Source organism: Lissotriton vulgaris, chromosome 9 (genome assembly GCF_964263255.1).
Source record: "Lissotriton vulgaris chromosome 9, aLisVul1.2, whole genome shotgun sequence".
Taxonomy (NCBI): domain Eukaryota; kingdom Metazoa; phylum Chordata; class Amphibia; order Caudata; family Salamandridae; genus Lissotriton; species Lissotriton vulgaris.
In genome coordinates this window covers 331,058,776-331,076,062 of record NC_141697.1, presented here as the reverse complement: position 1 = coordinate 331,076,062, position 17,287 = coordinate 331,058,776, and the positions used below count along the sequence as shown (strand labels likewise).

General features: G+C 44.8%; 1 protein-coding gene across 3 annotated transcripts in view; it reads right to left on the bottom strand.

Moving 5' to 3' along the window:
* Positions 1 to 17,287, bottom strand: part of CCDC88C (coiled-coil and HOOK domain protein 88C) — a 584,514-nt gene that overhangs the window by 296,855 nt on the left and 270,372 nt on the right. For all 3 annotated transcript variants that reach the window (XM_086937646.1, XM_086937645.1, XM_086937647.1), the window contains exons 5-8: positions 16,196 to 16,254; positions 2,760 to 2,843; positions 2,271 to 2,411; positions 918 to 1,102 (exon numbers count right to left, since the gene is read on the bottom strand). In XM_086937646.1, coding sequence (XP_086793772.1) covers positions 918 to 1,102; positions 2,271 to 2,411; positions 2,760 to 2,843; positions 16,196 to 16,254 — 469 coding nt within the window. The remainder of the gene's footprint in view (positions 1 to 917; positions 1,103 to 2,270; positions 2,412 to 2,759; positions 2,844 to 16,195; positions 16,255 to 17,287) is intronic.

The window sequence follows — 17,287 nt, the reverse complement described above, 5'->3', positions numbered from 1 at the left end:
AAATCAAAACTGAAAAATTAAAGTTGAGCATTACACCGAGAAAGAGAATTTTATGACTTGTTTGGAGACTTATGACTGGTATTTTTCCCTGATCATGTAACCTACAACTGTTCTACACCCAAAGAGCACACCTAGAAACACTTGGCAAGTGTTTTATGCCAAATATCAGAACAGTATTCTATTTAGGTGACACCATCTGTCAGTAAATTCTTGGCCAACAAACCACGTTATGCACAAAAACAAACTCATGCAAATATTCTTTAATATTTCGTCTTTCTATAAAAGGTGGGTTCATGAACGGTGGGATGATATTTTTAATGAAATTAAATAAAAGTAGATTTTAGGCTATTTAATATCGTTTTTAAATAATTTTAATCCTGATCCAATTATGGATGGATTAGCATTTCCGTATCTCAAACAAAGATGAGGAGCATGTAATGTTGGTTGGGAGACTATCACATACACCAAATGGAGTCTTACACACTTTCATTAGACATTGTGTAAAGAGATGGCTCTTCTCAAGCATGTGATGCAAGATTCACCGCCCAATAAGCATGTTTGATCTTCCACAAAACAAGACTGTGCACAAAAAAAGTTAGGAAGCCCACACACCAAAGAACTGGAACCTATTACCACCAACGACAGTAGGCATGCCATACTCAATGCAATAATTACACCTTTGCATCACACATGACTACAATATGAGGTACGTTGAGATGAAATGTTTTTGGTCCGGGGCAGAAGACAAAATGAGAGCACAATATACAGGTTCTAAGATCTGCAACTTTGACTGTAGGCCACATTCTCCGTTTGCTCTGCCATAGCTACCTTTGATAGATGCAGAATTGTCAGCTCTGAAGAATGAAAAAAAAATTGACAAGTCTAGTTGGCATGATTCTGTCACTAAAACAACTTACAGATCTTGCCTAATCCGTCTTAGTTTGGCTTTGGTGTCTGCCAGCTCCACGGCCATGTGCTGCTTGTCCTCGTTGGATAAACGGTTGGCTCGGTTCGGAGAAGACTGAGGGCTTGAAGCTTTCACAGGGCTCGGAGGCTGCTGAGCCTGCAGGTAATCCCTCTCTTGAGTGAGATCCACTACCATCTACAGAAATAGGAACAAAGAGACTTGTGTTTGCAAAACGTGCCAATAGCAGTTCAAGTAATAAGGGGTGGCAACAGTCCAACTCGCTCTAGTGCCAAGGTACTCCTCATTGACTTGCCGTATGTAACCTTAAAAGGAACACAACAGTCGTTGCACCCTACTGTACACAGTCAGGAATCCCCGTTTTGTTTCCACTGCTCCTCAACCTACTCAACACAAGCGAGATATAATCACTGATCATTATTGGTCATTTATTACATAATGATTGATGAAAAGATGAACCTATGTTATGCAAGACTAGTGTAAATATAATTGGTGCCTAAGCCATAAAAGAGAGTGATCAAGTAAACTACATAAATAGATCTCAACTGAAGAGACCTAAAGAAACAGAAGACTCCATAGTAGAGAAAATGGCCATCAGAACACCCATGGAGAAGGATTTCTTAACAACATAAATGGTCACTTTGGGAGCGATGACTGTAAGAAAGCCAGGAGATACTCTTTAAGGTAGCTGTCTATCAGACATTTTGGGATAAGGCAGAGGAGATTTGCTTCTCCCTATCCCACAAGCAGACAATGAAGGCTGCGGATAATGGTGCGGTTCTTGTGGTCTCACCTTCCTAGCTCGGTAGCATGTTTTGCTGCGGCCTCCTGGACTTTTAGGAGTTTATCTGTATCTGTGTAGTACTTCTGTCTGGAGAAATATCAAACCCTCTGCTCAGAGAGAACTGTGCCCATTTGCCACATTATGCAATATTTATTTGGGCTGTGTGTGGTGGGGGGGTGTGACTGTGTGGTTGTCAGAGACAGATGGGTGTGGGCCAGTCGTGTGGTTGAGAGTTGAATGTGTGTGTGGTTGAAAGAGGTGAGTGTGGTGATAGATGGGTGCAGTGACAGATACTTGTGTTTGCTTTTCTCTGTGGTCACCACACCAATTCCAGCATTTTCAACCTTTCGGGACCCATCCAACAGTAACCATTTCGGAAGCTTGGTATGTTGACAAATATCACATATTTTCAAATGTCACTAGATTCCAGGAGCATTAAATCGGTTGTTATTCCTATCCTACTGCACTTGAAATATTCTGAAATAATCCCTCAGTTAAAACTAACCAAAGTGTGCATTGCACATCAGTTTCTGTAATGAATGCCCCTTGCTGGACTCTCACCTCTGCGCACTCGTCTCGCTCATCAATGAGCCTCTTCAGATGCAGAACCAGGCTCCTGGAGAGCGAGTCCAAGTCTTCTGGTGCCATATCTGGAAGCTCCAACCACTGCAGATCAAACACGTTCTCCTGATTGTGGGTCACCTACAAATTCAACAATGTCAGGTGAAAGGATTGTGATGCACTTAGTGTATTCAACTAACACTCACTATAAAAAACAGATGAAGAGTCCACGAACCACCACCCTTATTTATAATAAACCCATATAGGAAGTAATTAAAATGCTTTGCTGAAAATTACGTGAATGAAAGATATTCAGCTAAGACTACAAATAGAGGATCAGTATCTATTTTTCATGTGTGTGCTGCCAAGCACTGGGATGAAGAGTGGCAAGTACCAGGACCAATGCCACATCTACTCTGTTGTACAGGAAGGATATTTGCTAAATCAAGGGAGAGGATATGGAATGAATGCTAAGAACAATTTGCAAACCTCTTGGATATGTGATACTATTGCAGCTTGTGTCCCGATATCCAATTGCTTGATTTTATCGATGAACTCCTCTTTCTTCTCACACTTTAAAAAATGGGAAAGAAAACACATTTTAAATTAGGTGTTTCATCACATTCCAGAGGAGTATACACTTTTGGCTTGTGTATCCTTACTTGCAATAATGGAGTACAAAATAAGCAGTGGCAATGCCTAGAGGTCTGCATTTAATGTGCTACTGCATTCAGCGTTCACATTTGAATGAGACATTCGAGAGCAAGGCTGCAGGATGAAGGTAAAAGGATACATTCAGACAGCCAATAGCATTAGGTGAGAAATGAACATTCAACTCGTAGGGTTAAGAAAATATTGATCATGTCTTCAGCCAATGGCTGGAAAAAGCTTATTGAAGAAAACCTGCTAAAATCCAGACCTAAAAATCAATCTAGGATGACAAGCAAAAGGATAGTCAGTCATCGGCCCTCCCCAGGTAAGGGTCAAACTTAATTGACTGCGAAAAGCCACGTAGAGAGGTCCCAGTCAAAGTGGTCCATAGAGTATGCCACAGTCTAAATCACACTTGGTCAAAAAGAAAATTTGGTTAACCATTTGTTACACCTGGCAACTCCCTCTAGCAGTAGGCATAGTTACATACAATTGACATAATGCAAGTTGAGGACAGTGACAGCAAATATCAGATTAAGGTTATAGGTATATGGGTTTATGATACAACCCGTAAAGCAGGGGTCTCCAAACCGGTCCTGGAGGGCCAGATCCATGCCAGATTTTTTAAATAACTACATGTATCTCAATGGGGATATCCAAAAAATCTGGCATGGATCCGGCCCTCTAGGACCGGTTTGGAGACCCCTGCCGTAAAGAGTGTAGGGTTTGCTACAGTTGCATTGCACGCCTTTTAGTAGGACTCTTTAGATCGGGAGTCTTTACATCATAAGTCGTTCGTCAGGTTTACATTGCAGGACTTAACTTGGCAGGTAAGTATATATTTAATGTTTTTAATGTATGTAATCCAAACTACCTATATAGATATATGTACATCCATATAGGAGTGTGTGTATGTCTATATATGTGTAGACAGTATATACGTATATATACACACACGCAAACATATACATATATAAGATATACATGTTCAAGGTCGTACAGAAGGATACCGTTAATCTTTTGAATCACTGCCCCTGTAGGTGATGATAGCAGCTTCATGGCCCCTTCTTAACAGCTTATGTTTTCTTCATTGTCAGCCGACATTAAAAGAGGTTTTGATGCTTCGGCTGCTAACCAGTTGGAGATCAGAAATTTTTGTGAATCGCTGGATAAAAAGATCGATGGGCTTACCTCCAGGACAGTGGTACTTGAAGATACTATGGCTGAAATTTCGCTTCATTTAGATCAAGCTAAGGATGACATCGTTCAGCTTAAAAAGGAAGATCTTATCCTATCCGAAAGAATGGAATCGTTGGAAAACAACGCCAGACGGAGTAACATTTGCATTCTTAATGTTCCGGAGGGGAGCGAGGGCACAGACATTAAACAATACGTCATCTTGCTCCTAAAGGAAGCCTTAAGTCTAGACCAATCAGCGGAAGTTCTAGCTTTGGATATCCAACGTATCCACAGGGACCCTTTTCGGAAGAACCCTCAAAGGTCTAAACCTAGGAGGATTCTTGTAAATTTTCACACCTACACTCTTAACCCCTTCGCTGCTGATGACGAGCTCAGCTCGTCATCAGCCACGGTGGTCGTGTGCGGATGACGAGCTGAGCTCGTCATGTAACGCGGCTTTTTAAAAAATTGCCACACACAGCGGGAAAAGCCACCGCAGCGATGCGGTTAAGGAAAGAATCCTCAATTTAGCTCTGAGGCAAAAATCTCTGGCGGGGAAGGGTTTCATCTTTCAGATCAGGTCTGATCTATCCAGGGCTACCCTAGATAAACAATGGGAGTTTGGGAGAAGGCTTGATGCATTTAGAAAGCTAGGGGCAGTGGCGCAACTTAAGTTCCATGCCACACTGAAAATTATGCACAACAATAAGATGCATAATATTAGGTCTGTGCAGGATGCTGATGTGCTACTCTTGGCGTTGGGCAATGAGAAAGGGCCATCAGGGTTAGGTTAGGTCATATATGTTTGGTTCAAGTACCAAAAAAAAAATGTAAGCTTTCTTGTAATATTCTGTATTCTGTAACAAATCTGGTACTACCCATCTAATCCTTGTTTGAGGGAGTATAAGATTCCGCATAAATAAGGGGGGGGGGGGGAAATAAATAAAAAAATAAAAAAAAGAGAAATAAGGAACAATAAAAAGAGGGGGGGAAATATATATATATATATATATATATATATATATCCAACCAAAGCGCAGGTACCCATTTAGGGAGAAGCCACACACGAAATGGATGCAAAACTCCTTTATTTTCAACAGCTTGCTAGCTGGCTTCCAGCACCAGCATGATTCACCAACAGCTGCCATACGCGTTTCGAGAGGCAACGCTCTCTTCGTCAGTGGCTAAAGTTCGATGGCTTGGGTGTGCCCCTTAAGTATTCAGTCTCCGCCCCCTAGGCGTGTAGGGTCACAGGGGCATTTATGGGATTTGTAGTCCTGTTAAGTTCAAGCAGAGCACTCCAGCGTGCATCGGTGGAAAAATAAAATCACAGTGGATTGTGAAAACATGAGCGCCGTCTGCCAGCCCTGCTTTCCAGTTGTTGAAGGAGTGGCCATGGTTCTCTCCTGCAGAGTCACAAAGCCTTCGTGTACTTGTTGTCCTCAGTGGGTTTCAACCATGGTTCTGCGCACAGCAGGCTTCTCCCCCCCCGACCGGGACGGCCGTTACTAAACCCACTGAGGACAACAAGTACACGAAGGCTTTGTGACTCTGCAGGAGAGAACCATGGCCACTCCAACAACTGGAAAGCAGGGCTGGCAGACGGCGCTCATGTTTTCACAATCCACTGTGATTTTATTTTTTCACCGATGCACGCTGGAGTGCTCCGCTTGAACTTAACAGGACTACAAATCCCATAAATGCCCCTGTGACCCTACACGCCTAGGGGGCGGAGACTGAATACTTAAGGGGCACACCCAAGCCATCGATGAACTTTAGCCACTGACGAAGAGAGCGTTGCCTCTCGAAACGCGTATGGCAGCTGTTGGTGAATCATGCTGGTGCTGGAAGCCAGCTAGCAAGCTGTTGAAAATAAAGGAGTTTTGCATCCATTTCGTGTGTGGCTTCTCCCTAAATGGGTACCTGCGCTTTGGTTGGATGTTGTAACGGCCGTCCCGGTCGGGGGGAGAAGCCTGCTGTGCGCAGAACCATGGTTGAAACCCACTGAGGACAACAAGTACACGAAGGCTTTGTGACTCTGCAGGAGAGAACCATGGCCACTCCTTCAACAACTGGAAAGCAGGGCTGGCAGACGGCGCTCATGTTTTCACAATCCACTGTGATTTTATTTTTTCACCGATGCACGCTGGAGTGCTCCACTTGAACTTAACAGGACTACAAATCCCATAAATGCCCCTGTGACCCTACACGCCTAGGGGGCGGAGACTGAATACTTAAGGGGCACACCCAAGCCATCGATGAACTTTAGCCACTGACGAAGAGAGCGTGTCCTCTCGAAACGCGTATGGCAGCTGTTGGTGAATCATGCTGGTGCTGGAAGCCAGCTAGCAAGCTGTTGAAAATAAAGGAGTTTTGCATCCATTTCGTGTGTGGCTTCTCCCTAAATGGGTACCTGCGCTTTGGTTGGATGTTGGATATATATATATATATATATATATATATATATATATATATATATATATATGTTATAGAAAACGTAATGTTATAATCCCTCACACCACCACCACTTACACATAAATTGATTTAGTTGCTGAGGGGGATTATTAATGGCTCATTATTTTACCATCTTCACCTATTCCGTTCTCTCTGGCTTACACTAATTAGACGCGTGACGTGAGCCAGGAGAAGGGGTATCATCTTCTGGACTTGGTCCGGATAGATAGAGCAAGGGTTTCCCAAGGGGGTGGGTGGGGCAGGTTAGGGCACCGGGTAAGAGGGAGGGGGGTGGGGGGGTCAAGAGAGAAAATATAAAAAATTCCTTGTTTTCTGCCTGATTGAGTATTTTGGAGAGGCGCATTCTTTCTGGACTGCAGTATGGTATTACAATTTTAGATGGTCAAAATTAGTTTCTTTGTTGATGGGAGACATAAGGGTGGAAGCTATTGCTCTCCATGAATAGTGCGAGAATTCTCTCCTGGAATGTCAATGGCCTTCGCACCAGACCCAGAGGCGATAAAATTATGCAATATTTGCGGGATTCTGATGCGCAGGTCATTGTTCTCCAGGAGACGCATCTTCTTGAGTCTGAAATGCATACATTCACAAAGAAAAATAAGTGGATAGTGTTGGACCCGGCCCATTAGGCAGGTTCACCCCTAGACTTTTTTTCGTTTTCCTAGCCTATTTATGGAAACCTGGTGTTGGTGATTTTAGGCCTCTGCGCACTTTTTCACTGTGGTACAGTGTAAAGTGCATGAGCTCTCTGTATGTGTGGTGAGTGACCTGCCCTCCCATAGGAATGAATGGGGAGTATGTATGCCCATGGTAGTTCCTGATGTGTGGGGAGTGCAGGGGCGAGTTTGGTATGTATCAACTCGTGAGAGTGAATGCTGCAAAATGATGTATGCGACATGGCTGTGTCTAGTCTAGAAGTCCTACTTTTGGAAGTTGGCATATTTGTGTAAGTTGGTGCTAGCGTGTGATTGGCTGGTGAGCCTGGCCCAGAGTGCATGGGCCTGCTTGTGGATTGACTGTCTGGTTTGAGGATGACAGGGGCTAGAGAGCCCAGGAGGTTGTCTGAAGTCAGCCCACGGATGAAAGGCAGCCTCTGCTGCCAGGGAAGTGGGAGGAGTTGGCACCTGATAGTGAAGGGCTGTTCCTGGGTAACTACAAAGCTGGCTCCACCTCCCGCTGGGCGACTGACACCTCTATCCCTGATACTGAAGGGGACTTCCCTCTAAACCAGTCCAGCTGGTTCTCACACTGCCTGCTTCAAAGGACTTCAAAGAACTTCAAAGGTTTTGCACTGTATAAGAAGGGGTTGTATCCCCTTCCAAAATGTTCTTGTTTTCAACTTGAATCTGCCAGGGGCTGCTGCTGCTTGAGCTCAGGGGAATCCCTGGCTCTGCCCAGCCCCTGGGCACCTGATGGACTTTCCTGGACTCCTGGGGGACCCCTCTGCCTTGCTGGGCTGATGGGGGGGACTTTGCTTTGCCCCCTGGGACTCTCTGGACCTTTGTGCAGCATGGTGGAGCTGCATTTCTGGAAGGACCCTTTGTACTTTTTATTCTAGCGCTTTGGGAGCGCCTTATTGCCCATAGCGCTTTCGAGCGCTTTATTTTTGATTATAGCGCTGAGGAGCGCTTTGCCAGCCTGGCGAGTGCCCACCTCGCTTATTCTTAATTTTATCTAACTGCGGCTGCCCACTCCGTCATTGCCGCTGCCCGGGGCCAGGACGAGGACCAGGAGCTGCGGTAGCGAAGATCGAAGCCGCCGCGCTCCTATTGGCCCAGCGAGACGAGCCCCTCCAGTAACGCCGCGCTGGGATTGGCCCAGCGCCGCCGCGTCATCGCCGAGGCCGCGCCCTGATTGGCTGACGGCTCAGCATCTCCCAGGGGCTGGTCCCGGGAGCCGCGCTGTCATTGGCTGGCTCCCGGGCGTGTTTTGAAGATGGCCGGGATCACCGCCGGGCCCGGGGAGAGGAGAGAAGATGGCGCTGCATGGCCGCAGGTCGGCCGGGCTCCCGTGAGCTGAGGGAGCCCGGCGGCATCTAAGGAGGAGGCCCGAGTGAGGAGAGGAGCGGCGGGGGCGCGAGGCACATTGCCGGTGCCTGCCCCCACCGCCAGCAGAGAAGAGCCGCCGTCCGGAGGAGCCGCCCCTGAGGCCCGGTGAGTCTGGGCTGGGGCCGGGCGGAGTGGGGCAGAGCAGGGGAGGGGCGCCGGGACACGTTGTCGGTGTCCGCCCCTCCCCCGCAGTAGCGCGAGCTCGCGCTCGATGAAGAGAAGCCACGAAGGCTTCAAGGGCGGCCCCAGATGGCAGTGGGCCGCCCCAACGTTGCAGAGTGCCAGCAGGAAGCCATGAAGGCTTCATGGGCGGCCCCGGTTGGCAGTGGGTCGCCCCAACGTGCACGGAGCCCGGAGAGGCTCCCCGCCCCATTTTTTGTAGTTAGAGCCCTGAGAGGCTCTGGGGGCATTTTTAGAAATTAGAGTCCCCCGTAGGAGACTCCACCGTGAACGGCGCAGAGTCAGGGCGGCCCCAGTTGGCAGCGGGTCGCCCCAACGTTGTCCAGGGCCAGGAGAAGGCTCGAGGGGGCAGTGTCTGCAGAGCCTGAGGGCTCCAACGTTTGACCAGTGTTCGTTTTAGAGCCTGTGTGGCTCAGGTGGCGCAGATTCGTTCTGGGGGCTACTGAGAGCCCTGCCACAACTTTTTGTTTTCCAGCTGTCCAGCACTTTGTGGGCAGCTGCCACGTTTAGGCTTTTTGTACTCTTGGACTGGCGCTACATGGCAGCGCGCCCTGACATTGGACACAGGGCATCCTTGCCCCATCAAGGCCAGTTGGCCTAGGGACTGCCACAGGTAGTGGCTTATGTAGTGTAGGCGCAATGTGATTTCTATGCTTTTAAATAGTAATTGCCTACTGTGTGTTTTTGCGCTATTGACTTATGTTATGGCACCTCTGAATGTTCATGCATTATGTGTCTTCCTTTCCATGCGCTGCACCTCTGAATGTTTAGTCATCATGTGTCTTCTTGCGCTGCACCCCTGAATGTGATTTTATTGCATCATGTGCTCTATCCTTATTACTCCTCTGAATGTGTTCGTGCATCATGGGTAAGGTGTTCTGGTTTATGCCCCTAAATGTGGTTATTCTTAGGTGGTTGTCTTTTCTACTCCTCTGAATGTAGGTTTATTACATCATGGGTAATGTGTCCTTTCTTAGACCCCTAATGCTGTGTGATACTTAGGTGGTTCTTCTTTCTTAGTACAGGTGGTCCTAGTAAGGTCCTGGTTCCTGTTACCAGTGGTTACTGGTTGTTATCTTTGATTATTACTTGATATTCTACATTTTATCTAGAAGTGCTATATCTGAATATGACAGTGGCCCTTGTGGCCCTGTCTTGTGTACATAATCCCTGTGAATATTGCCCGTGCCAGTTGGCACCATGTATATGTGTGATTTTATCTGATATGTTTTTACAATACAGAAGTTATTTTTATAATAACCTTGTGTGGAGTCTCTCTTGTGGTGTGCCTAGTATGTTGTTGCTGTTGTGCGCTGGCGCAAATGCTTTACACATTGCCTCCGAGTTTAGCCTTACTGCTTGAGCCAAGCTACCAAGGGAGTGAGCAGAGGTTATCTTGGCGTGTGACTTCCTTGCCCTGACTAGAATGGTGGTTTCTGCCTGGCTATGGCGTCAGCCTTAGCCTACCAGAAATAGCCAGTTCTAACAGATAGACTTCAGTGTCTCAACAACGCAGCCTATGAACATTAGGGGTGTGACGATTATCTTTAAGAAACCACTGAAAGCGCAACTAGTTTCCAAACTAGTAGATCCAGGTGGCAGATGGGTCATAGTATCAGTTATCATCACAGGAGCTCAGTACACTATTTTGGGGTATTATGGGCCCAATCAGGACGATCCCTCAGTTTTGAAGTCTATTTTTCGCATTTGTTATCATTTTCAGACCCGATTATTTTTGCTGGGGATTTTAACATAGCTCTCGATCCTATCCTCGACAAAACTCCTAATAGTCGTCCTATTGCCCTCTCTAAAACCAGGGCTTTTTTACTTAACACCATGAAGCAGTACGGCTATCTTGACATCTGGAGGATTAGATCTGTAAGTGTCAGGGTATTTCTTTTCGTAACAATAAATATCATCAATCTCGAATTGATTTTGTTTTAATTAGTAAGAATTTGCCTGATTTTGTTAAGAATATATATTATCGTCCCTTACACTTATCAGACCATTCAGCAATCCTTCTTGATCTTGTTGTATTCCCTAAAACTTCATCTAGATCTTGGTCATACGATCGCTCATTGCTCTCATCAACGGATGATATCGCCTTTCTTATAAAGGAAGCCGGATACTTTATGAATAATAACATTGGTTCTGCCCCATCAACGAGTGTATGGGATGCATTTAAGGACTTTTTAAGGGGCCTTATTACCAATAAGGTTTCTTATAGGAGAGAACTCCATAGAGAAGAGGTAGCATCCATTGAAGCGGAATTGATTAAAACACAAGCTGAAATCGATCTAAATAAAGGTGTGCTCTCTCATGACCTTCGGGTCTTGCAGAACAAATTAATCTCTTTAAAGGGGCAGCTGGGCTCGGTGTTGAATTCTCGTATTCTCGAAAAGTGGGAGGCCAGTAAAATAGCCCACTTTCAATATGGTGATGGGGCAGGGAAACTATTGGCCTGGAAGGCTAAAACTGACCAGGTCCGAAATAACATAGCCTCAATTACTGACAATAATGTGTCTTATGCTACGGGCGTTGATATAAGAAGAATTTTTTGAGAATTCTTTCAAATTATCTATCGTGAGGATAAACAAATAGAAGTAGCCAGTATTGATGATTGGCTGAGTGATTACCCTCCTCTCATTGACCTCAGAACAACGTACCTCTCTTGATAACATCATTACTGAAGAGGAGGTCAGAGCGGCTATCGTAAGTAGCAAGAAGAGGAAGGCAGCTGGACCCGATGGTCTTCCAGCCGAAATCTATAGAGCCTTGGAACCAGCTATTGTCCCCTTTCTCACCACATTATTCAATCAGATCTTTCAGGAAGGATTACCACCCCCCTATTTCCTGGGATAGTGCATCTATAACTTTGTTATTAAAGCCTGGGAAACCAGCCTTGTGCTGTGGGTCCCCTCTCCCCTCTTCTATACATATACATTGAGCCTTTTGCCCAACGATTGAGGGAAAATAGTAATATCAAGTCTTTCATGTATAGGGGCTGGGAGAAGAGGGTGGCCCTGTACGCTGACGACATCTTGATTTTCACCTCAGAATTACGTACAGCCCTCCCTGCTGTGATTAAGTCAGCCTTGGATTTCGGGAAGGTTTCTGGGTATGAGGTTAATGCCTCAAAAACCGAAATGATGGTCTGGAATGATAAATATCTTGGGACAGGGGTCCAGCTCAGCCTAAGTCTTTGGTACCTCGGTCTTAATATTGTTAAAGATATAAATACAATTGCTTTTAATGTGGCAATGGATTGTCGTAGACTAATGCAAACATGGGCACAGCTTCCTTTGTCAATTTTGGGAAGAGTAAATCTGATTAAAATGTCTATTCTACCTAAGATCTCTTTTTTGTTTAATACCATCCCTCTTTATTTTGAACCATCACTCTTATCAAAATTACAAAGTGATATTAGTTCTTTTATTTGGGATAAAGACATCCCAAGAATTGCCTGGAAAATGCTTAGGCGGCCTAGGGAAAAGGGCGGCCTAGCAGCTCCAGTCCTACAACTATATGCATGGGCATTTCAATTATCTAATGCCCGTATTTTATTAAAGACGCCTACATATTGGGGTATCGGTTGTATGTTTTCAGCATTGCTGAGGGGGGCGAATTTAGCACAGACTGGTTTCCTGTTTAAATTTGGTGACCCCAAATTTTTTAAGAAAGTAAAGCTGAAGGTATTGCAGGGCTTGGCGAAAACATGGGCTAAACTCAGGCGCTTCTTAAAATTAGGATATTTTTCCAGTAGGTCACCATTATGGGAATCCCCTGGAGCCCAGGAGTGTTGGCGGATGGTCTGGCTCTGCCTTTGAGAGCTGCAGGCTTGGAAGTTTGTGGGGACCTGTTTATGGAAGGCATTTTGTTAACATGGGAATCTCTGAAGGATAAAGCTGGCTCAAAGTGGAGAAGCGTGGCTCAGTGGTTAGAGGCGGCAGACCCGGAAGCTGAGATCGACCGTGGACCAGGGTTCGATTCCCCACCTCGGCGGGTCTCGGGCTCAAAAAATTCCACGGACTCGACAATTGTCGCTCTGGTGCCTACTCAACTCACGGGGTCACACTCTGCGACTCTGGGCAATAGCTTGCTTAATCTCCACTACGGCCCCTCGCGGCGGGATGCTTGGCTTTCACCTTGTGGACACCCTGCCGTGGTTTCTGACAGGGGAATACCAGGACGGGTTCCCTAAGCAAGCGCCGGGACGCTTACGGGCAGCTGTGCGCTTTACAAGTCCAGCACATTTACATTTACATTTACATTCAAACCTCTCCAGATTTAAATATCTTCAGATCGTTAGTTGGGCTCATTCATACACCTCACGTAGGAGCAGCCTTCCTCTGGGAGGGGGTAGTTAGCTTGAGACCCTACTACTTCATAAGCCACCAGTTAGAAAGGAGATTTCTTTATGGTACAATTTAATGCTTGATGAAGGGGATGGTGAATTCTTGCTGCCAGAGAAGCTATGGGGGTCATCCTTGGTGGGCCATAACCCAGAAAATCTGTGGGTAGCTTCATGCAATGTGCTGTGGGACATTGTTAAGCCTGCTTGGCTCCGGAGGAACCATATCTTCACTCTTCACAGAGCCTACTATTCTCCCCCTAAACTATCCAAATTTTCCAAAACCTCCCCAGTTGCATGTGCTAGATGTGGTTTGTCAGCGGCCTCTGACGTCCACATGTTTTATGAGTGTCCTCTTTTGTCTTCATTTTGGGTTGATATTGGGGTCCTTCTTTCGGTCTCTCTGGGCTTTCAAGTTTCAATTACCCTCCCTCTTGTTATTTTTGGGGTTACGGGTGTGACCCGAAGTCCAGCTAAAAATCTTCTTTGTTATTACATTCTACTGGCTAGAAGAGAGATCTGTAAAAGGTGGAAGGATCCTATACCATCATCACTCCTGGACTGGCGTGCCTCTCTGTTGCAGGTGTCAAAATTAGACTTGGTTAGGTCTGGAAACCGGGAGAAAAGAACTTTTTGGAACTTGCTAAAATGTGACCAACAAGGAAGTTGACTGTGGTTTGGTTTTTTCTCCCCCATGGTTTAATGATTATACTGCTATGGTTCTAACTTCCCTGCCACGTTTGGTGTACCAAAATATTCCGGTCCGTTTTCTTGTGGCCGGGCTACGATGGCAGTAACTTCACACTTTTATGGTTTCTTCTGAGTTTGAGGCTTGGAGAAATTGACATTGAAGTTGGGAGTCGCGTTGACCATCTAGCGGTCCCTACCAGGTTTTCTGTGGCAGCGTGTCGCTCTCTGTTGGCTTTATCTCCTGAAACCATGTTGGAAAATGAGGACCAAAAAAAAAATAAAGATATACATGTTCAAAGTACATTAAATTTAAAAAATGTGTAGTAATTAAAATGTATGTTATACATTTCAAATTATTTTACAACTAATGTGTAATTTACATTTAAGATAAATGTGTAGAAAGTAATATATATTTGATTGGCATAATTTTATTTATATTAAATTAACTTTATTAGATGCAGAAGTTCGTATTGCTTTGGTTTGTAAAGGGTTTTAGGGTTCAAGAATGAGTAGTAAGTGTTTTTACGGTTCAGTAAAAGGTAGCGGATAGGGCAGCAAGGGATTTTTATGGTGAAGGAAGGCTATTGTTAAATCAAATAATTTAAATAATTTAAAATGTTTATTTAGATTACATTTAAATTAATGTTATTTTTTTTAAACGATATTAAATGTAAAACATGTCAATCCGTATATATATGTGTGTGTGAGAGAGAGAGAGAGAGAGAGAGAGAGAGAGAGAGAGAGAGAGAGAGAAAGAGCGTGTGCGAGAGAGACGTTTAAAATTATGATTACTATGGTTATTTTTAGTCTCTTCAAAATAAAATATTAATAGTTATGCTTTCCATAGTAACACTGAATATAACTTATTTCGGTAGAGACCACGGTAATTTCGAAATTAAGCAATTACACGTGTCAAAAATGAAAACATTAACTGATGCCATTTCTCATAAAAAATTTCGAATTACAAGGCACAACTGTCATCTGTGCTCTGGAAGACCCAGCTCGTGAAAGCAATAATAGTTTAGATTTGTTTTCTTTTGCAAATGACAATTTGGATGTTAACACATTGAGGATAGAAGTGGTGCAGATGCAACGTACTTTAAAAGACGTGACATTTATCAATTAGCAGATTTTATAACCCACACTCGATAGTTAATGAAGAGGGAATCCGTGTTGCTAAAGAAGAGGTTGCTTTTAGTGCACACAGTACCACTCACTAATCACTGACTTTTTTTGCAGCCACTAGTCATGTTATGAGTAACTATGTAAAAATAGTGTCGCAGTGTGTTTAATACCTCGTGATGATGCACAGTGTGAAAAATGAACAAGATACAATAAGTTATACGAAACCATACATTTATACTATATTTCACTAAAACGCCAAAGAAGGGTTAGGAAAGGGCTCCAATGTGGGCCCAAGCTGGCTGCAGGAGGTGGAGGATGCTGGGAGGCGGGTTAGAGCTTCAAGAATGTGAAAAACTAGAACCATCAACTGGCAATAGAATAGTGAAACCCTGGAAGGGTGAAAGTCTATTAAGGGTTAAGCAAACTGGCAAGAGAGAGAAAATGGATGGAGAACATAATGGAACATAACACATTTGTAAAGCGCACCTTCGGCCCTTGGGCCATCTTTGCGATACAAAAACAGGTGTTTATTGTCACTCAACTCAATGATACTCATGTGATCACCCTCAAAAAGATGAAAGGTTGAGTGAACCAGCCGGGATTTGAACCTGTGTCCATGAGGCCAACCACAGGTTTCTAGAGTGGGTGCATTAGTCCACAAGGCCACCAGACCCAACACACTGAGCCACCAGACTGGACGCTGGTGTGAGATCAAGTGTTTTTTTCCTGAATCCACTGTTCAGACTGAAAAATGTAATGTCAGCTGGACACTGAGACAGATGGAACTTAATCAAGGGTGTGGGATGAACAAAGGATCAAGTGAGGGGAGATGAGGACACAGATTATATTGTGGAGGGGTTTCAGATGGAGAGATTAGACATAGATAAAGACTTAAGCAGCGTGCCTCCAATAAACCCCATCACAGGCCTGATAGATTAACTAGGTAGCTCGGTGTTACCATAGTAAAGAAGGACCCAGATTCCATCTTTATTCTTCATATAGACTCTGGTATGCAGAGTTGAGGAATGTTCCAATGTAGACAAAAATATACAATCCTGCTCCACTTGTCTGGTCCATTAAGACTAGGTAAGTCTCTCCTTAGTGCTTTTTGCTGCGCCTCAACTGGTATCTGATGGAAAACTTCCATCTCCTCACTTCGGACCTCCTGGCAGAGTATACAAACAAGGGCAGATAAGAAGACCAAAAAGACTGTGATGCAAACTCACCTGCACAGCACAGCCCAGCATCAGCAACAGCACTTTCTTCATTTCCTCCATACTTTTACCTGCAGGTTAAAGAGACAAAAGCAATGGTGGAATCAGCTCCAAAAGGCTGCGATGGTCATATTTTAAGTAAGCAAATTTCTACGATGGATTTTAAGGCCTACGGGGAGTTTAATACAAAAAATAGGTAACTCCATTCTAACCCTCGATCGCGCTAGGCATCCTTGTGCTAGCAGAGGCAGAGCGTGTGTATTCAACCTATCCACAATTCAAACAGCAGCCTTTACTTTAAAGTTAAAAGAAGCCAGTCCTAGCGAATCACTGCTTACCCAACGCATGAAAAAATGTCACCTCATAAAGAGGAACAAAAACACCCAGTCAATGTGCCAACTGCATCCCAAAGAGGGAAATACAGAAGGGGAAACCTTTTAGGGGCCTATTCAGACTTTTGGAACAGCACACCTAGGTGGGTAACAATCACTCAAGACCCAAACTCCTACACATACCGGATATAGAATAATCGGAGCACGGCAGCACAACTTATCTGGGATGTTCACCGGGGTGGGCTCCTGAGACTATCTTAGCTCTTAGCCTGCCTGGTCCACTCCCACAGTCGAAGAAAATGATGGGGGTTCATCTAATTTGAGGGTGCATGTGTTCTATACCGTCCCTACAACAAAGAGGCTATGATGTCTTCTCCAAGATCCTGAATAAGCAACAAAGATGCTTGCCACAAACACCAGAGGCAGTACACATTCAGAACATAGGCAGGGGGTAGCCAGGCCCACACTAATCAACAGTTTTGGTAGCCCTACTACAGTGACGGAACATGCATGCCTACTTGCCTTTCTCCTCCATGAGTTCTAGGCACTGTGCCACAGATCTCAGCCGCTCCATCTCTCAGGACGATAGTGGGAGCAGGGACACCCATCAGCCAATCAGGATAGGACTAGTGCTCCCATTTCCTACTACTTGGCTGTCACTGTATTCTGTCAATATCATGCCTTTGAGAGTTATCAGCATCTTCCTTCTCAGATGCCTCGTTCTTGCACTGCTGTATTTCAGTTTCTTTACATTTCTTTATATGAATGGACA